Source organism: Pezoporus occidentalis, unplaced genomic scaffold (assembly GCF_034315485.1).
Source record: "Pezoporus occidentalis ecotype Australia unplaced genomic scaffold, CSIRO_AGI_Poc_V1 ctg255, whole genome shotgun sequence".
Taxonomy (NCBI): domain Eukaryota; kingdom Metazoa; phylum Chordata; class Aves; order Psittaciformes; family Psittacidae; genus Pezoporus; species Pezoporus occidentalis.
Window position 1 is genome coordinate 511,791 of NW_026914448.1, and position 19,828 is coordinate 531,618.

At 57.9% G+C, this 19,828-nt stretch overlaps 1 protein-coding gene across 3 annotated transcripts; it reads left to right on the plus strand.

Moving 5' to 3' along the window:
- The first annotated feature begins 1,244 nt into the window (after positions 1-1,244).
- On the plus strand, positions 1,245-19,551 carry ATP13A2 (ATPase cation transporting 13A2). 3 transcript variants are annotated; one of them, XM_062623619.1, is made up of 30 exons: positions 1,245-1,262; positions 1,717-2,115; positions 6,435-6,508; positions 6,906-7,073; positions 7,325-7,383; positions 7,512-7,623; positions 7,706-7,785; positions 8,362-8,439; positions 8,683-8,752; positions 9,723-9,857; positions 10,092-10,158; positions 11,173-11,304; positions 12,314-12,469; positions 13,022-13,132; positions 13,250-13,296; positions 13,404-13,592; positions 13,672-13,878; positions 14,006-14,119; positions 14,251-14,407; positions 14,775-14,895; positions 15,073-15,197; positions 15,632-15,792; positions 16,175-16,288; positions 16,453-16,532; positions 17,277-17,429; positions 17,564-17,660; positions 17,768-17,991; positions 18,139-18,290; positions 18,374-18,546; positions 18,709-19,551. In XM_062623619.1, the coding sequence occupies exons 2-30, from the start codon at positions 2,109-2,111 to the stop codon at positions 18,877-18,879; spliced, it is 3,534 nt and encodes a 1,177-aa protein (XP_062479603.1). In that variant the 5' UTR covers positions 1,245-1,262; positions 1,717-2,108; the 3' UTR covers positions 18,880-19,551. The 3 variants fall into 3 exon arrangements, with proteins under 3 accessions (XP_062479603.1, XP_062479604.1, XP_062479602.1); XM_062623620.1 differs by lacking the exon at positions 1,245-1,262 and having other exon boundaries at positions 1,516-2,115; positions 7,709-7,785; XM_062623618.1 differs by lacking the exon at positions 1,245-1,262 and having other exon boundaries at positions 1,518-2,115.
- Positions 19,552-19,828: the final 277 nt, after the last annotated feature.

Here is a 19,828-nt window from a genome sequence, read left to right on the forward strand (position 1 = left end):
ACGCTTCTGGAAGTGTCGTGATGCTGCTTCTGAGATGTGCTGTGCTCCCCAGGATGCTGCCAGTGGGCAGCAGATGAAGACACAAGTGGCAGAAGAAGCTGTCTACAAGGTTTACTCCCCAAATGACCGTGGTTGTTCCCTATAGCTATCTATCCCACAGCAATGGAACCTCCTGGCTGCCTCAGGAAGCTCAGCTGATGTTGCTGCCTTCATAGTTGTAGGAATACTTGGGGGGCTGCAATTCTGTGTCACTGAATTGCCCATCTTTTCTGTGTCTTGAATGTCGGAGCACCCTGCTTTAGTGGAAGTGTCCCTGCCCGTGGCAGGGTTTGGAACGGGAGGAGCCAGGGAAAACATTGGCTTTATCTCCCTTCCTGGCACAGAAACCAAAGCTCCCTTGTGTAGGGATGGGGGCACGGCTGCATTTGGGGTGAGGGGGTCAGAGCAGCCCTGCTTATAGCATTGGTTTGCAGTGGTTGGAGCCCCACAAGCAGAGCTTTGGCTGGGCGGGGGGGTGCTCTGCTCTAGGGAAGCAGTTTGGGGCTGCACCCAGGTCATGGCTTCAGAATCTCCCTTGGAGCAGCTTTCCAGGAGGAAACCCTGCACCAGTGTGCAAATGAGTGGAGAGAAAAGGGGGGGGCTGCAAACCCCCTTTTGGGGGCATCCTTATATGGGGGTGCAAGCCCCCTTTAGGGGCACAGAACTCATTGTCTTTCCTCGCAGGATATGGGGGTGCAAAGCCTCATTTGGGGGGCAGAGCCAGTACATTTCCTTGCAAGATGTGGGTTACAAAGCACCCTTTGTGTGGCAGCCTTTTGCCTTTCTTTGCAAGATATGGGGATGAAAACCCCCTTTTGGGGGGCAGAGCCAGTGCATTTCTTTGCAGGATATGGGGGTAAAAAAACCTTCTGGGGGCAGAGCCAGTGCATTTCCTTGCAGGATATGGGGGTGAAAACCCCTTTTTGGTGTGCAGAGCCTGGTGCATTTCCTTGCAGGATGTGGGGTTTAAAAGCACTTTTGGGGTGCAGCCCTTTGCCTTTCCTTGAAAGATGTGGGAGTACAAAGCCCTTTTGGGGGCAGAGCCAGTGCATTTCCTGGCAGTATCTGGGGTCAAAGCCCTAAGAGGAGTTAATCCCAGGTTATGTTGGGATGCTGCTTTGCTTTTGGGGGGGGGGGGGGGGGGTAAGTGACTACAAATCCCAGCATCCCACATGCTCCGCCCTTCCGGGGCTCCCGCCCGTGTCCGCCCGCCATGAGCTCAGGTCGGGGGGGGGTCCCACGCCGGGTGTTTGGGGGTGCAGAAGGGATGTAGGGACACCCCCCCCCGCCTCGCTTACCCAATAGGGGTTAGCACATCGTGCGTGGCTCCGGGGTTGCACTTTGCTGTGCGGGTGCCTTGGGTTGTGTGGGTCGGGGATTGCATTAGGGTGCAAGGGGGGAGCGCACCCTCACTCTATTCGGCGTTATTTTGCCTTTTTTTTGGCCTTATTTTGCAGCAGGGGGAGGAGGTGGGGATGATGCAGAGCGGGGTGCAGCCCCTCCCCGCATGGATTTGATGAGGGGGTCAGAGCGAAGAGAGGAGCGCAGCATCACCCCCGAGGAGCCTTTAGCGCACTCTGGGGTGCTGTGGGTCTGGCAAGCGCGGATCCTGAGGTTTGGGCTTGTGCTGTTACGGGGGAGCTGCTGCTGCTTTTAATGGGTGCTTCCTTACTGCAGAACCGGTTTGGCTTCACATCCCGTCGGGACACGAGCGCGCAGCCCCGCTCCGGCCGGCACCGCTCCATGGGACCGTGTGGAGAGGCTCCTGCTGATGAATCCACCCGGAACGAGGGGAAACGAAACCCGAAGTGACGCTTTCGGATGCTCCGAAAGCCTGCGGCTGGATCCCTGCGGCACAGCGGGAGCCGCTTCCCTGCCAGCGGGTTATTCCCACTCGGTGTTAGGGATCCTCCGAGCTCGCTGGGACCCGCAGCTGGAGCGGAGGAGCCTTTGGTGGGATCATCGCGCAGACGAGGTGGATCTTGAGGTTACAAAGGACCGCGCTGCCTGGCTGACCCTGCGAACCGAGCACCCCGGGGTTGTCTCCTGTCGGGAACGGACGTAATGCAATGTCGGGTGAGTGAAGCCTCAGTGATTGGGCTGGCTGTGGCTTGACTTTACAGCCAAAAGACCCTTTAGAAGGTGGGGAAAATGCACCCAGGTGTTCCGAAGAGGCTGGGGAATGCAGTGTTGAGCTGGAGGAAGCATCCTTGTGTCTCTGGCGTTTCTCATTCCATGTAGAACCAGTGGAGCCCTTCCGACCTTGTTTCCTTTTGAATTTGCCCTGGTTGACATGGAGGAGCGTCTGAATGAGAAAGGAAGAGCTTTGTGGCAGGAAAGGGAAGAGGGCAGCACCCGTTGCAGATCTCCTTGGGTGCCTGGCTGTGCTATGGCTGTGGTCCCTGCCACCGTGGTCCCTGCCACCATGGTCACTGCCAGTGTGGCCACCCCACTTCCAGCCCCTCAGACCCCCTTTGCCCCATCTTTTACTCCAGATCCACAGCATAGCAACACTCGGGGGGGTTAAACCTCAACCCTCTTAATCCCAGACTGGTTTGTGTTGGAAGGGACCTTAAAGCTTTCCCAGCTCCAACCCCTGCCACTAGAGCAGGGACCCCTTCCACTAGAGCAGCTTGCTCCAAGCCCCTGTGTCCAGCCTGGCCTTGAACACTGCCAGGGATGGGGCAGCCACAGCTTCTCTGGGCACCCTGTGCCAGCGCCTCAGCACTCTCACAGGGAAGAGCTTCTGCCTAAGAGCTCATCTCAGTCTCCCCTCTGGCAGGTTCAAGCCATTCCCCTTGGCCTGTCCCTACAGGCCCTTGTCCAAAGCCCCTCTCCAGATTTCTCAAGGGGGCACCTGGGTTGAACGCTGCCAGCCACAGATGCTGGCTCCAGAGGCAGGAGATGCTCTAATCCTGCCTTAACATTCCAAAACAGGGGTGCTGAGCTGCAAGGAGCACATCCCTCCTCTTCCTCAGTGTGATAGAGCCCTTTATTTAACCAGGATAGGGGGAAGACGTGGGGTTTGGCTCTAAACAACCTCTTGCTGCATGGCCAATGGTTGCTGAGCGAGGATGCTCCCTGAAGCACTGAGTGCTTCTCTTTGGCTTGTGCCATACAGGGAGGTCCTGCAAGCCTGGGTAAAGAGAGGTCAGCGTGATCCCTGCCCAGCGTGGGGCAGAAACCTGCCTTGCTGGAAGGGTTTGACCACATTACACTGCTTTAGCTGGTGGTGTCAGCGTGTGGTGAAGCAAACGCTGGTTGTGCCACCACCTTCATCAGGGACTGTAGCAATAGGACAAGGGGTGATGGGTTCAGACTGAAACAGGGGAAGTTCAGGTTGGAGATAAGGCAGAAGCTCTTCCCTGTGAGGGTGCTGAGGCGCTGGCACAGGGTGCCCAGAGAAGCTGTGGCTGCCCCATCCCTGGCAGTGTTCAAGGGCAGGTTGGACACAGGGGCTTGGAGCAAGTTGCTCTAGTGGAAGGGGTCCCTGCCCGTGGCAGGGGTTGGAGCTGGATGGGCTTTAAGGTCCCTGCAGCATAAACCATTCCATGAGTCTATGATTCCCTTCAAATCCAGCCAGGAGCCAGTTTGAGGTGAACAGAGCTGCTGGCTGAGCACTTTCCCTACAAGGACTTGATTCCCTCACCCATCTCCAGGGCTGGATGCATGAGCACAATTCCCCTGGGATTACTGGTGACGGCAGAGCCCGAATCTCCCTCTTCCACATCCCCACCTTGCATGGAGCCATGTCCTTTTGCTTCTCTCAGCCTTGGGCTGTTCCCGCTGGTGGCTGCTGCCAGGTCCGGGTAGGACCAGACCTCCTGGTGGAACACGTTTGCTCCGGCTCTGGCGTGTTCTCATCGCTTGGCTCGTGTGGATGAGTTAATGCTGGCTGGGTGTGAAGGGCAGGAAGATCAGCGCCATCTCATCCCAGCCCTCCCTGGGTCTGGGCATGCCCCTGCCCATGACGTCTCCCATCCCAGGGGAAAGCCTGAAGGCTGCTCTGGAAGTTCCTCATGTTGCCCTGCAGGACCCAAGCACAGTTCTCCTTTCTCCGTCCTTCCTTCCTTCCTTTTGCTGTGTCTCCAAGGGCCCAGATTGACCTTGCCAACCCTGTCCCATTGATCAGGCAGCACCATGTGGATGGAGGGATGGAGAAGGATGAATGGAGGATGGTGGATGGATGGATGGATGGATGGATGGATGGATGGATGGATGGATGGATGGGTGGATGCATGGATGGATGGATGGAGAATGGATGGATGGATGGAGGATGGATGGATGGATGGAGGATGGATGGACGGATAACGCTGCTCATTATGGAGCATCGAGCTGGGAACAGAAGAGCACAGGGAGATCTGGGAGTCCTTTTGGGGTTTGTTTGCTTCAGGAAAGGTGTTTGTAAAGGGCTGTGGCTGCAAAGGGAGCTTGTGGAGAAGGTCTCTGTGACCAGCACACATCTGCTTCCAGGATGGACATGCTGCTGGGGAGAAAGGCTGCATCTGGGGGCAGAACCCTGGGGCAGGGACCAGTGCCGGTGTTCACAAATGGTCCTGGGCTGGGGCTGCTTTGCAGGAGGTGTTCAGTGCCATGAAATGTGTGGTCTCGAGGTTCCCAGCTCTGCTTGGATGCCAGTGCATGTGCTACATGTGAGGGCATCACAGAATCCCAGACTGAATCACAAGGAAGAGTTTCTGCCTAAGAGCTCATCTCAGTCTCCCCTCTGGCAGGTTAAACCACTCCCCTTGTTCTGTCCTTGCACACCCTGATGGAGGTCCCTCTCCAGCATCCAGTTCCTGGCTCCCCTCTTCCCTTTGCAGCCACTCCTGGCTGTTGTATCCCTCTTGATCCCTGCTTAGCAGCAGAGGGAGCAGCAGATCTTGTCCCAGGGCTCTCCATAGAGGCTCAGCGAGTGCCCTGCGCTGTGTTTGCCCACGAGGTGTGGCCTCTGCTTCAGGATTCAAACCGGTGGCGTAGCTCCTTCCCGGGTGCTGCCCGGGTGCACGGATCCCATCCCCGCATCCCATCCCAGCCGCGACGGCTCCGGTGCAGCCGGTGGGGTGAGTCAAGGCAACAGCCCTATCGCTCGCTGTGCTCTAGGGAGCACCCGGGATGGGAGCAGGAGGTGAGGAGCCCGATGGGGATGGGATGGTGCAAGGATGGAGCTGGCTGCGGCTACCCCTAAAGCTTTGCTGCTTGTAAGGTCTTAAAGTGTTGGTAACAGCAGAGTGCAGGTGGAGACGTGGCTGTGCTTGGATTGTAGAATCATGGAATGGTTCGGGTTGGAAGGGACCTTAAAGCTCCTCCAGCTCCAGCCCCTGCCACAGGCAGGGACCCCTTCCACTAGAGCAGCTTGCTCCAAGCCCCTGTGTCCAACCTGGCCTTGAACACTGCCAGGGATGGGGCAGCCACAGCTTCTCTGGGCACCTTTGCCAGCCCCTCAGCACCCTCACAGGGAAGAGCTTTTGCCTTATCTCCAACCTGAATCTCCCTTGTTTAAGCTTAAATCCACCCATCCGGGGTGGTTTTCCCAGCACAGCTCCCAGCTGGCATGTGACTGGTTAATCCAGTCACCTGGAAACAAGAACCTGCCCCAACCAGGAAATTATCCACATGCTGCAGGCCTGGGAGCTCGCTCCTGGGTTGGTGTTTGTGCCACGTGTTATCTCCCTGCTGCTGCTCTAAGATCCCAGAGCTGGGACGCCACAGCTCGTAATCCCATGTGGATACACGGATAATGAGCAAGTTCAGCTTCATGGCATGGAGAGTAATGATTAAAATCTACCTGGGATAATCCCTGCCCGTGGCAGGGGGTTGGAGCTGGATGCTCTTAAGGTCCTTTCCAACCCAAACCAGTCTGATGATGGCGATGCCTCCAGCGATCCCCATCTCCCCAGCTGGGGTTCAGCAGCAATTGGAGGTGCTGAGCCACTCTGAGCATCCTTAAAACTGGAAAACACCAATGTTGTGGCCACCTCCTCCATGCAGGGAGGAACACAAGGAGCAAACAAGCATGAAAAGTGCCTGAGAGAGCTCTCCCTGAACTTGACCTGGCTCTGGACCAGCCCCGCTCCCTTCCCCTGGCTTCTAAGCCACTGGGTTTGTGCCAGCTTTTCTCCTTGGGCTCCTTTGACATCGTTCGTGTGACCATCACATGCCACAGGCAGGTGACTGGGAGGTCCTGGGATGCCCCGTGCCCGCAGCATCCCCCTCCCAAAGCAGCTTTGCCGGGAGCGCGGATGGAAGAGGGGACACGGAGCCCAGCCACCTCCTGGGATTGATCCAGGGATGTCATTGCTGCAGCCGGGAGCCCATCACCGTGGCAGCTCCTAAATAACCCCCGGGATCAGCATCTCTTTATTTCCCCCCCTCCCTGTTCTTTGGCTTTGCAGACAGCAGCAGGCTGCTGGGGAACCAGCGGCCGGGATACGGGACGCTGCAGACGGACACGGACACATCCCGCATGGTAGGTGTGGGCAGGGAGGCAGCGCCCTGCTGGGCTGGCACCAAAACTGGGTTTGGGTTCAAGGGAGCTTAAAGCTCATCCAGTTCCAACCCCTGCCACGGGCAGGGACACCTTCCACTAGAGCAGCTTGCTCCAAGCCCCGTCCAAGAAGAGCTTCTGCCTAAGAGCTCATCTCAGTCTCCCCTCTGGCAGTTAAAGCCGTTCCCCTTGTCCTGTCCAACACCGGCACAAGACAATGGTTTTTCAGCCCCAGATTTACATTGCTGTCACCTGCCTGGTGTTAAACCGTGCCAGGACTCAGGGCTTCCATCAGTGCAGGATGCAGGTGCTTGCTGACCTTCATTTCAGTTTGTTTTATGAACAAGCATTCCCATACAGGTCTCCTCCTTTCTTCCAGGAGGTCACGGGCTACCAGACCACGACGTGGCGGGTGGCCCTGTGCCACATTGGCTCTGTGCTGACAGCAGGGCTGCTCCTCGTCCTCTTCCATTGGAAGCCAAGCCTGGAGGTGCAGGTGAAGTGCAAACCCTGTGCCCTCAGCCAGGCCGACTGGGTCATCATCAGAGTAAGTCCTGGGAAGGTCTGGGGTTGGGCTCTGCTGTTGGCTTCCCAGGATGTGATGTCCTTGGGCTTGTTCCTTCCTGCTTTCCGCAGCCACCAGCCTGGCCTTGTGTTTCTCTTCATTGTCCCTGCAGCCCAGTCAGCACCTGGGAATGGGGCTCCCTACCTGGGCCGCTGTCCCTGTTTGCAGGAGCAGGGGGGATCCATGGGGAGCTCCCCCATTCCCTCTGCTCAGCCCCTGTGTCTTTGTTGCAGGACAAATTCGGACAGTGCTTCACCACGCGTGTGTGCACAGAGGCGCTGGGTGAGGGCAGGTGAGTTGGGCTCACATCTGGACATGGCGAGGGGCTCACATCTGCATTTGGCTTCCAGAGAGCGGGGCCGTTTACAGCAGAGCTGGTGGGATGGGGAAGGCCTGACCCTTGTTTTCCATCCCAAGCAGCCTGGAGCATCACCCCGGGGCCAGGCTGGAGGACCGCAGGACCAGCATCGCTATCGGTGTGTCGGAAGAGGAGGAGAGCCGGGACACCATCCGGCTCCATGAGAAGGAAGAGGTAACACCGGTGACCCTTCCCACCTCTGCCTTGCAATGCCTCTCCCTCGTGTCCTGCTGACACCATGTGCTCATGTCCTCAGAAGAACATCCTGCGGTACTACCTCTTCGAGGGCATGCGCTATGTCTGGATCGAGCGGCGGCAGATGTACTGCAAAGTCAGGTACTCCCCTGTCCCCTTTGCCACAGCAAAACTCCTTGCATCAAAGCTGGGATGCTGGAGAGGGGCTCTTCATCAGGGGCTGCAGCGACAGGACAAGGGGTTAAGGTCTTTTCCAGCCCAAACCAATCTGGGATTCTGTGATCTCTCTGCTGCTCCCTTTGGCCCCTCAGCCCCCTCCATGTGGTCCTGACCCATCCGGAGGTCACACAACCACTGGGGCTGGAGCTTTTCTCTGCACTGCAGAGCCTTTGGCAACCATCCCAGGGTGCTGGGTCAAGGAAGCCGCTGCTGTTCCCCCGGTCTGTTGGTGCTGCCTGTCTTTGTGGGCAGAGGAAACCAGGCAAAGCACTTTGGCAGCTGCCCCGTGCTGGATGCTCTTCTCTGAACTGTGCCCTTTTGTTCCTGCTCCTTGGCACCCGCATGCTGCAGCAGGGGCCGAGGAACAAGATCCTCTCCCGTTCCCAAAGGGTTCTTTTCTGTCAGCAAGGACTTGGACGTGGTGTTTGTGTCTCTGGGCCAGGCTCCTGCTGGTTTTGACTCCGTTTCCCTGTTTTCCTTTCCCCTGGTGCTTGCCAGCATCTTGGATGAAGGCTGGACCTGCGCAGATCTGCACCTCTCGCAGGCTGGGCTCAGCCAACAGGACCACAACACCAGGTAGGGATCTACCAGTTCCATGGGCCATGTGGGGAGCAGAGATGAGGCTTTTCCAGGGGCCAGCAAATCCCGGAGCCTGGGTTCTTCCTGCATTCAGACCTCAAAGCAGAAGTGGGCTGGATTGCCCTGGCTTGACTTCTCCATGTAACCAAGCTCCCAAGGAGGTCCGGGCAGTGTGAGGGTCCCTCAGCATGGAAATGCAGCTTTTCCTAGCGTGGATTTGCTTTCCTGTCCCCTTTGCAGAAGGAAGATCTACGGCGCAAACCTCATCGAGGTGCCGGTCAAGTCCTACGCGAGGCTGTTGGTGGAGGAGGTGTGTGTGCATCCACAGTGCTTCCAAAGAGCCTCTTGTCCCAGGGCAGATCCTGCTCCAGGTCCCTCCCTGCAAGGGCTTTGCAGGTCCTTCCTCTTGGGTAGGGAGGAGATCAGAGAAGACAGAGCTGGTGGAGGGGACCCATCCTGCCCCTTAGGTCAGACAGGAGCATCCCAGCTGGCTGCAGAGGTGGCTGAGCATCCTCAGGATTATCAGCCATAAACCAGGCCAGGGAGGATGGAGGGTTTGCAAGCAGTCAGCTGGTGCATCCCCAGCCCCAGGGAAGGGCCAGCTGCTCCTCTGCATCAGCAGCTGGTCCTCAAGGAGCTGGAAGTCTCACAATCATCGAGTCATGGAATCCCAGCCTGGTTTGTGTTGGAAGGGATCTTAAAGCTCTCCCAGTCCCAACCCCTGCCGCGGGCAGGGACGCCTTCCACTGGAGCGGCTTGCTCCAAGCCCCTGTGTCCAACCTGGCCTTGAACACTGTCAGGGATGGGGCAGCCACAGCTTCTCTGGGCACCCTGTGCCAGCGCCTCAGCACCCTCACAGGGAAGAGCTTCTGCCTTATATCCAGCCTTAACCTCCCCTTTTTCAGTCTGAACCCATCACCCCTTGTCCTATCTCTACAGTCCCTGATGAAGAGTCCCTCTCCAGCATCCTTGCAACCCCCTTCAGACACTGGAAGCTGCTCTGAGGTCTCCACGCAGCTTCTCTTCTCCAGACTGAACAGCCCCAATGTTCTCAGCCTGTCTCCATACAGGAGCTGCTCCAGCCCCTGAGCATCCTCGTGGCCTACTCTGGCCTTGCTGCAGCAGCTCCATGTCCTTACGTTGGGCACACCAGCACCGCACACAGGGATGCAAGTGGGGTCTTACGGGAGCAGAGCAGAGGGGCAGGATCCCCTTCTTCAACAATGAGCTGGAGGAAGCTCTTTCCCCAAACCCTTCTCACCTTCCTTGTTCCCTTCTAGGTTCTCAATCCCTTCTACATCTTCCAAGTGTTCAGCATCGTGCTGTGGGTCTGTGACGCCTACTACTACTACGCTGCCTGCATCTTCCTCATCTCCACCATCTCCTTAGGGCTGTCCCTCTACGAGACAAGGAAGGTTGGTGCTGGGCTTATTTGGGACCAGCAGCTCTGGTGAAACAACCTATTCTCTGCTGCTGGTTGACCTCTGTGCTGATGTTGAACTCCCTCTGAGCCCAGCTGGGTGAGGACAGCCCATGTTCCCAGTGGTGCAGCAGGTTTCCTTGTCCTTCCTCTGTGATCCTGAGCCTTCCAGACCTGTTTTATGGATGCTTTGCTGTGCTTTCTGAGCTGACTGCTCCCTCCCTTGCAGCAAAGCACCACGCTGCAGAACATGGCCAAGATGGCAGTGGGTGTCCGAGTCCATCGCTCCGGCGGAGGTGAGTGTGATGCCTGCAATGAGTGAGGGCTCCCGGCATGGATTTGGGATGGGGATGATGTGACACCTGTTAACAGGGGGTTCCTTGAACCCTTTCTGTTGGATCAGCCTGTCAGTGTCACAGTCTGTCCACAACCTGGTGTGGGGATCCTACTGGACAGCCCATTGTGTCGGGGGGGGGGGGGGATTCAACCGACCTGTTGGGACCTGCAGTGACAGCGTCACCAAGTCCCTTATTTCAGTTCTTCAAATCTTTGGAGATTTACACAAAAAAGGGCTTCAGCTGAAGGATTCTCTTATACAAAAGGCAGGTTTGTGACAGGATGAGGGTCAATGGTAGCACATGGACTGTGAAACCAGCCTGGAGCAACAGGCAAGCAGACTGTAACCACTGAAGAGGGGCTTTGGTCAAGGGCCTGTAGGGATAGGCCAAGGGGAATGGCTTTAACCTGCCAGAGGGGAGCTGAGATGAGCTCTTAGGCAGAAGCTCTTCCCTGTGAGGGTGCTGAGGCGCTGGCACAGGGTGCCCAGAGAAGCTGTGGCTGCCCCATCCCTGGCAGTGTTCAAGGCCAGGTTGGACACAGGGGCTTGGAGCAAGCTGTTCTAGTGGAAGAGGTCCCAGCCCATGGCAGGGGGTGGAGCTGGAGGAGCTTTAAGGTCCCTTCCAAACCAAACCTTTCCGGGTTCATTCCAGGACAGCTGCTCTGTGGTTCGTCACCTGCATGGTACCATCTGGTTCCCATTCCTGCAGGGATTACACCAGAGCCTGGCTGTGGGGTCTCCACTCCACCCTCTATTACTCCTCTTAGCATGTGCTAAGGTGTAGCTTGCATTGCCTGGAGAGCTGTAGTGGAGCAGACAGTGTGTGTGCCAGCACCCTGGAAGCAGCAGCTCTATTTCACCCTCACAAAGTCTTCTTAAGGCTCCAACTTCCATTAGGTCCTAGTTTTCCCTAATGCCCTCCTCCAAGTCCTTTTCCCAAAGGTGTCTGAGTGTGGCCATTGCTCTCTTGCAGAGGAGGTGGTGGTGAGCTCTGCAGACCTGGTGCCGGGCGACTGCATCAGCCTCCCTGCGGATGGGATGCTGGTCCCTTGCGATGCTGCGCTGCTGACGGGCGAGTGCATGGTCAACGAGAGCATGCTGACGGGTGAGAGCTGGAGCTGGGGGCACGGAGCAAGCCCTGCATCTCCTTGTGTCCTCCTCCATCCCTTTCCCATGCAGGCTGGTTGGATCCTGACCCCCCAGGGTGATAAACCTCCTCCTATGATGTTCCTCTTCCCTCCATGATGTTCTTCCTCCCTCCATGATGTTCCTCTTCCCTCCATGATGTTCCTCTTCCCTCCATGATGTTCCTCCTCCCTCCATGATGTTCCTCTTCCCTTCCATGATGTTCTTCCTCCCTTCCATAATGTTCTTCCTCCCTTCCATGATGTTCTTCCTCCCTTCCATGATGTTCCTCCTCCCTCCATGATGTTCTTCCTCCCTTCCCTGATGTTCCTCCTCCCTCCCTGATGTTCCTCCTCCCTTCCATGATGTTCCTCTTCCCTTCTATGATGTTCCTCTTCCCTTCCCTGATGTTCCTCCTCCCTTCCCTGATGTTCTTCCTCCCTTCCCTGATGTTCCTCCTCCCTCCCCTGATGTTCCTCCTCCCTCCCTGATGTTCCTCCTCCCTTCCATGATGTTCCTCCTCCCTCCATGATGTTCCTCCTCCCTCCATGATGTTCCTCCTCCCTTCCATGATGTTCCTCCTCCCTTCCATGATGTTCCTCCTCCCTTCCATGATGTTCCTCCTCCCTTCCCTGATGTTCTTCCTCCCTTCCCTGATGTTCCTCCTCCCTCCCTGATGTTCCTCCTCCCTTCCATGATGTTCCTCCTCCCTCCATGATGTTCCTCTTCCCTTCTATGATGTTCCTCTTCCCTTCCCTGATGTTCCTCCTCCCTTCCCTGATGTTCTTCCTCCCTTCCCTGATGTTCCTCCTCCCTCCTCCTCCCTCCCTGATGTTCCTCCTCCCTTCCATGATGTTCCTCCTCCCTTCCATGATGTTCCTCCTCCCTTCATGATGTTCCTCTTCCATCCATGATGTTCCTCTTCCCTTCCATGATGTTCCTCCTCCCTTCATGATGTTCCTCTTCCCTCCATGGTGTTCCTCATGCAGGGGAGAGCGTGCCAGTGATGAAGACCCCTCTCCCAGCTGGCAGCACCATCTATTCCCCGGAGGAGCACCGGCGGCACACGTTGTTCTGTGGGACACAGGTCATCCAAGCCAAGTCCTATGTGGGCAGGGAAGTGCTGGCCGTGGTGACCCGCACAGGTAAGGGGTTAAGGGCTAAAGCCGGGATTAAGCTGCGTCCTTTGGAAAAGGGACCTTTGGGGCCAGAGGAGGGCAATGGAGCTGGTGCAGGGCCTGGAGCACAAGTGTGATGGGGAAGGGCTGAGGGACCTGAGGAAGCCCAGGTTCAGTGTGGAGAAGAGAAGGCTCAGGGGGGACATGATGGCTCCCTACAAGTGCCTGACAGGAGGATGGAGCCAGGAGGGGCTGGGCTCTGCTCCCAAGGAACAAGGGATGGGACAAGAGGAAACGGCCTCAAGCTGCACCAGGGCAGGTTTAGATGGAGCTGAGGAACAATTCCTTCCCCAGAGGGTGCTCAGGCATTGGATCAGGCTGCCCAGGGCAGGGCTGGAGGCACCATCCCTGCAAGCGTTCGCACACCCTCAGTGCCATGGGTTAGTGGTGGCCTTGGCAGTGCTGGGGAATGGTTGGACTGGATGAGCTGAAAGGGCTTTTCCAACCCAGTTGATCCCATGATTTCATGATTCTATTCTATGCCTTTGCCCATGGTTACCTCCTGCCCCTCTCCCACAGGGTTCTGCACAGCTAAAGGGGATCTCATCAGCTCCATCCTCTACCCCAAACCTGTGAGCTTCAAGTTCTACAAGGATGCTGTGAAGTTCGTCCTGTTCCTCGCCGTCCTGGGTAGGTTGAGCGCAGAGGCACGACCAGGAGCAGCCAAACTCCTCTGCCATGGGTGAACTCACCCTTCATCTGCTTTGCTTTGTAACCAAGCCCATTCTCCTCCCTCCTCCTGCACAGCTTTTATCGGCACGCTCTACAGCATCCTCATCTTGGTTAAAAACCAGGTAGGAGCTTGGGAGTCCTGGAGCACAGCCTGGGACCATCAGCACATGCAGGTGGAGATGGGTGAGTGCTGTCAGGATGCCCACCCCTCCTCCTCCTCACCTGCCAGGTCCCTGTGGGGCAAATCATCATCCGTGCCCTCGACCTCATCACTGTCATCGTGCCCCCGGCTCTCCCGGCTGCCATGACCGTGGGCACCATCTATGCCCAGAACAGGCTGAAGAAACAGGGCATCTTCTGCATCAGCCCTCCCCGCATCAACCTCTGCGGGAAGATCCGCCTGGTTTGCTTCGACAAGGTGAGGCCTGAACATCACCACGGGGCTGGAGTTCCCGTCTCCAGGGGCTGCTGTGGACCCTCCATCCTCATCCCCACAGACAGGAACCCTCACGGAGGAAGGGCTGGATGTGTGGGGGGTGGTTCCACTGGAGAACAACCACTTCATGCCCATCGTCCACGAGCCCCGCTGCCTGCCCGCTGGTCCCTTGCTCTACTCGCTGGCCACTTGCCACACGGTGTCGGTGCTGCGGGCACAGCCCATCGGGGACCCTGTGGACCTCAAGATGTTGGAGTCCACTGGCTGGGTAAGCAAAGTGATGGGCAAGGTGCCTGTCTGGAAAGAAGGAGGTGGGACACAGCAGGAGAAGGGGTGTTTGAAACCATCCATGCGGTGGATGGCGTCTCTCTATCTCAGCATGCCTTGGGTTTCAGCGCCTGGAGATGATGGAGGAGGAGGAAGGCGAGCTACCTGCCTCCCAGCAGTTTGGGATGAAGGTCTTGGCTGTGGTGAAGCCTCCACCTGAGGAAGAGCAGCCACGGGACAGGGTACAGCCCATGGAGCAGTCGCTCCGGTTCCCCACACAGCAAAGGGTGGTTGTGCTCCGCAGCCCCTGGAGGGGGGTTGTACCTCCCGGAGAGGGTCCTGCCTGGCCCTGACACCTTCTCCCTCTCCACAGAAGCACCAGTTACCTGTGGGGATCCTCCGGCGATTCCCCTTCTCCTCCTCCTTGCAGAGGATGAGTGTCCTGGTGAAGCTGCCCAGTGAAGCCTCAGCCCATGTCTATGTCAAGGGTGCTCCGGAGATGGTGGCCAGCCTCTGCAGGAAGGAGACTGGTACGTGATGGAGATGGGGGTTCACTGTCACTGCCCTGGTCCTGCTGCTCCATCATCCATCTGCATCCCTGCAGCTCACCCCCAAAGGGAATTCTCCTTGGTGATGCTGTGGGGCAGTCCCCAGAGGCACAGGGCTTTGGATTAGCTTCATAGAATCATAGAATGGATAGGGTTGGAAGGGACTTTCAGGACCCTTAAAGACCTTCAGCCGCATGGGGGGAAGAAAACAGGAGCTAGAAGATGGGGACTGGAGGCTGGATGAGCAGCCAAAGCCCTCCAGTCCTTTGGGAGCTTGAGCCCTGGGTCCACACAGCCCAGGTTCATCCAGGAGCAATCTTGACCTTGGTTTTCCCCTCGTGGCTGGCAGTGCCCGTGGATTTCTCCCAGATGCTGCAGCACTACACCACGGATGGGTTCCGGGTCCTGGGTCTGGCTTCCAAGCCCCTGAGTTCAGTGACCACGTTCGAGGAGGCCCTGCAGCTCCCCAGGTTGGTGCCAACAACTTCTGTCTCCATTTGGACCTTGTTTGCGCCAGGCATTTCGTGGGATGCTCCATCCCAGCAGCCCGCAGGGAATTCCTTCCGAACCCACCTGGGTTTTAGCTGTTTGTAGCAGTTGATGCTTGTGTTGAAGGTGGTGTTGAAAGGGCTCCTTGTGTCCACCAGGGAAGCTGTGGAGAGCGGCCTGGGCTTCCTGGGCTTCCTCGTCATGAAGAACGTGCTCAAGCCGGAGTCTGCACCAGTGATTCACCTCCTGCGCAACGCCAACGTCCGCCCCATCATGGTGACAGGTGACCCTGCAGGGGGAATGGGGACACAGGGCTCGGGAAGAGATGGGACATGGTCAGCCCTTGACGTGGTGCAAGGGGCGGAGGGTTCTCCACCAGGAATCACGGAATGCCAGCCTGGTTTGGGTTGGAAGGGACCTTAAAGCTCCTCCAGCTCCAACCCCTGCCACGGGCAGGGACCCCTTCCACTAGAGCAGCTTGCTCCAAGCCCGGCCTTGAACCCTGCCAGGGATGGGGCACCCCCAAGCCCTTCTCCTCAAGGCTGCTCCATCCACTCCGCACCCAGCCTGTAAGGAACGAGCTGTCCCCCAAAACACAGGGAAGCGAAGGGCTCCCTGGGAGAGGGGCCGTGGCAGGTTGGCAGGGACACGGCTCGCAGGACGCTGCGCAGCAATCGCTGCTGGTGCCTGCTCAGCGCCTGGGTCTCTCTCTGCCAGGAGACAACATGCTCACAGCCATCAACGTGGCGCGGAGCTGCCGCATGGTGGAGCCCAAGGAGCGGGTGATCTTCATCAGCGCCTCCCCTCCCAGCCACCACGAACCCGCTGCCCTCAAGTTCATCCCGGCCGAGCATTCCCAGGGCGAGGAGCAGTCGGAGGTGGGTCCCGGGGCAGCGTCTCGGGAGGGGGTTGTGAAGCCCAAAGCGCCCGTGAGCTCGGGGGGCGCTTCCAGCATCCCTCAGAGCTGCCCCTTAAAGCCTCCGTTAGGAGATGTCCTGCTCCTGTTTCTCCCTATGGGCACATCATGGTTGAGCTGATGCTCCAAACACTCAGCAGAAGCAGCCAGCGCCTCACATGAAGGGCTTGCTCCCACGAGCTCTTTATCCCAAATCCCATCATTTATATGCCTGAAGTGAAGCTTTAAGAGACACTGCTTTACCTGCAGTTCCTTTACCCCCTGCTCCGTGTGCATTGAGGATGCTGGTTCAGAGCCTTGCCCCGGGGCTGGAGCTGTAGGAAAGGAGTTGTTTTCCCCTGCAGGGTCTGTCCCAGCCAAGGGATGGATGTGTCCTGCAGCCTCAGCCCTGCCACTTCGCCCTGAACGGCAAATCCTTTGCTGTGGTTTGTGAGCACTTTGCTGAGCTGCTGCCCAAGGTGAGTCCCATGGCTGGGAACCCCCCATAACTGAGTGCCATGGGGGGGTTTCCTTGCTGGTGCAAGGTACCTCTGCCCTGCTGAGCTGGCGAAGCTCAGGATAACCAGGATGGGCAGGGATGAGGATGCTGTGGGACAAACACAGAGCGTTCCCGTCGTTGCAGATCCTCATCCAAGCCACCGTGTTCGCCCGCATGTTGCCCGAGCAGAAGGCTCAGCTGGTTTGCAGCCTGCAGGAGCTCAAGTGAGTCCCCCCATGGATGGAGGGAGAGGGGATTAGCAGCAGTCATGGAGGGGATCCTGCCCCTCTGCTGCGCTCTGGGGAGACCCCCCCTGCAGCCCTGATCCAGCTCTGGGGCAGCAGCACAAGAGGGACGTGGAGCTGCTGGAGCGAGGCCAGAGGAGGCCATGGAGATGCTGCGAGGGCTGGAGCAGCTCTGCTCTGGAGCCAGGCTGAGAGAGCTGGGCTGGGGCAGCCTGGAGAAGAGAAGGCTCCTGAAGGGGAGACCTGAGAGCAGCTCCAGTGCCTGAAGGGGCTGCAGGAAAGCTGGAGAGGGGCTTGGGACAAGGGATGTAGGGACAGGCCAAGGGGAATGGCTTTAACCTGCCCGAGGGGAGACTGAGATGAGCTCTTAGGCAGAAGCTCTTCCCTGTGAGGGTGCTGAGGCGCTGGCACAGGGTGCCCAGAGAAGCTGTGGCTGCCCCATTGCTGGCAGTGTTCAAGGCCAGGCTGGACACAGGGGCTTGGAGCAAGCTGCTCTAGTGGAAGGGGTCCCTGCCCGTGGCAGGGGTTGGAGCTGGATGAGCTTTAAGGCCCCTTCCAACACAAACCAGTCTGGGACTCTGGGATCCTATGCTTAGTGCAGAAGCTGTTGGCAGCTGCGGATCACATCCTGCCCTCTCCCAGATGTGGGGTGATCCTTGGGGGGTTCAATCTTGCAGCCCCAGCGCTTTTCCCCCATCCGCTCATGATCCCTTCTCACCACAGCTACTGCGTGGGGATGTGTGGGGACGGTGCCAACGACTGTGGGGCTCTGAAGGCGGCCGACGTGGGCATCTCGCTGTCGGAGGCAGAGGCATCAGTGGCTTCACCCTTCACCTCCCGTGTGGCCAACATCGAGTGTGTGCCCACTGTGATCCGGTGAGCTGCTGGGACCCATATGTTGGGGGATACAGCCAGGGTGGGAGGTCTCCTGAGTGCCTCCGACCCCTCTTTGGGACAGCTCATGGCAAGGGTGCTGTGCCTGGTGGGTGAATCCCTCTTTATCGCTGCAGGGAGGGCAGGTGCTCACTGGTCACCTCCTTTGGTGTCTTCAAGTACATGGCCCTGTACAGCCTGGTGCAGTTCGTGTCCGTCCTGCTGCTCTACACCGTGAGTCCTGTGGTTGCCCAAATGCCTTTGGGTCACCTCGTCCCACCTGGGTTTTATCCTGTCCCTTTCCTATCCCCACACTGAGACCTGAGCTTTCTGCTTCCCAGATCAACACCAACCTGAGCGATTTCCAGTTCCTCTTCTTCGACCTCATCATCACCACCACGGTGGCCGTGCTGATGGGTCGGACCGGTCCTGCCCAGGAGCTGGGAGTGGAGCGTCCCCAAGGGGCATTGATCAGTGTCCTGGTGCTGGGCAGCCTCCTCCTTCAGACAGCTCTGCTCATCACCGTGCAGGTCCTCAGCTACTTCATCACTGTCTCACAGGGCTGGTAAGGGACCCAGCTTCACCTGGCTTTGGTGATGGGAAGGATCACAACGAAGCCCAAGTGGTTGGCCTTGGTTTTGGCATCAAGGATGCATCCAGCCACGCTGCGTGGCCCTGGCTGACCCTCTGCCTTGTCCCCTGCCTGGCTCAGGTACGTGCCACTGAACAGCACGGTGACAGCTCCCCAGAACCTGCCCAACTACGAGAACACAGTCCTCTTCTGTGTCACGGGCTTCCAGTACCTCATCCTGGCCGTCGCCATGTCCAAGGGGTACCCATTCCGGGAGCCGCTCTACACCAATGGTGAGGGTGATGATGGTCATGAGGGTGAAGAGAGACATCAAACCTTCATCCTGCTCCTCAGCCCTCTTCTTTCTCCTCCTCAGTGCTCTTCTTGGTGGTCCTCATCCTCCTCTTTGGCCTCATGATATGGTTGACCCTCTACCCGTTGGGCTTCCCCAAAACCCTGCTGAAGCTGCAGGGCATCGATGACTTGAACTTCAAGCTGCTGCTGCTGGGGATCGCTGCCCTCAACTTCTTCGCTGCCTTCGTGCTGGAGGTAGGTGGGCACTGGGCACACAAGGGACAATGTCATCCCTTTGGATCCATCCAAGCAACCCCTTTTCCAGGAGCCATGGAGGGAGCCAGGCTCACCTTGCCATCGGCTCTGCTCTCCCTTTGGCATCCCCAACGCCTGTTCTCCCCCCCATGCTCGCTGCAGACCGCCCTGGACCACGGCCTCCTCGGCTGCCTCCGCAGGCTGCGCCGCAAGAAACCATCCAAGAAGCTTTTCAAGCGGCTGGAGAAGGAGCTGAGGCAGCAGCAGCCGGCCTGGCCCCCCCTCAACCAACCGCTCTTTGCGACACCCAAGATGTCCATCGCCGTGAGATAACACGGGCCGGGTGCTGCTGCCCTCAGCCCATGGACGCTTGATTATTTATTTATCCTGGTAAAGGGAGGGATGCGGCAGGAAGGATCCTGCGGGAAGACCCTCGGCATCGTGGCTGTGGGGAGGAGATGGTGGAGGAGCAAACTGGGGGAGAAGGTCCAGAAGAAGAAGAGAGGAAACCATCCCCTCTCATCCCAGCTCTTCCTCCAGGCCCTCTCCTGCTCCCATGGACCCACCTCCCCACACTGGGCACCAGTACTGTTACACAGGGGGATGCCACCTCCTTTTCCCTCTCCTGACTGTCCTAAACCACCAACCTGATGCTCTCGTGGTGAGGACACCCACTGCAACCTCCCATCTGCTCACTGTGACACAAAAGCCCTGCAGCCTCCCCAAGCAAGCACCCTGGATGTGTAGGAACTGTTTACAAAGCCCCCCCCATCCCCAGCTTGCAAAGGATGCTGCTCACCCCCAGGACCAGCCGTGGGCCCCCTGCGCTTGTGATGCTCCCACAGAGCAGTTCTGCTTTTGGGTTATTGGACCTTTGTAGCATTAAACCCCCCCGAATCTCTGTATTTTTTAACTCTCCTGCGGTGCATTGAGGTGTGAGAGCAACGTTCGGGTCTGGATGGTGCTTCCTGAGCGTTCTCCAATAAAGTAACACTATTTTCTTGAGCACTTGCTTGTGCTGCCTGTGTGAATGGGGCAGGGCAAGGAGTGGATGGGGGAGTGGAGAAGGTGAAAGAGGTTTTGAGGCCCCCCCCATTCTCCCTCTGGGCTGGAAGATGCGGTCCTCGATGCCCCAAAGCAGAGTGAATCCAGAGCCGGCACCGCTGGGATTGCAGCAGCTCCGTCTGCGTATAAACAACCCCCGAGCCTGTTTCCAGCTTGAATTTCCTAGAAAACCATCGTAATTGCTGGAAAAACCCAGGTGTCCTCGCCAGGGCTGCAA

Excerpts from the sequence above, each read along its gene's own strand:
- ATP13A2 (XM_062623619.1), top strand. Across the intron at positions 6,509-6,905 it reads ACACGGACACATCCCGCATG|GAGGTCACGGGCTACCAGAC; the intron begins GTAGGTGTGGGC and ends CCTTTCTTCCAG. Across the intron at positions 10,159-11,172 it reads AGTCCATCGCTCCGGCGGAG|AGGAGGTGGTGGTGAGCTCT; the intron begins GTGAGTGTGATG and ends GCTCTCTTGCAG.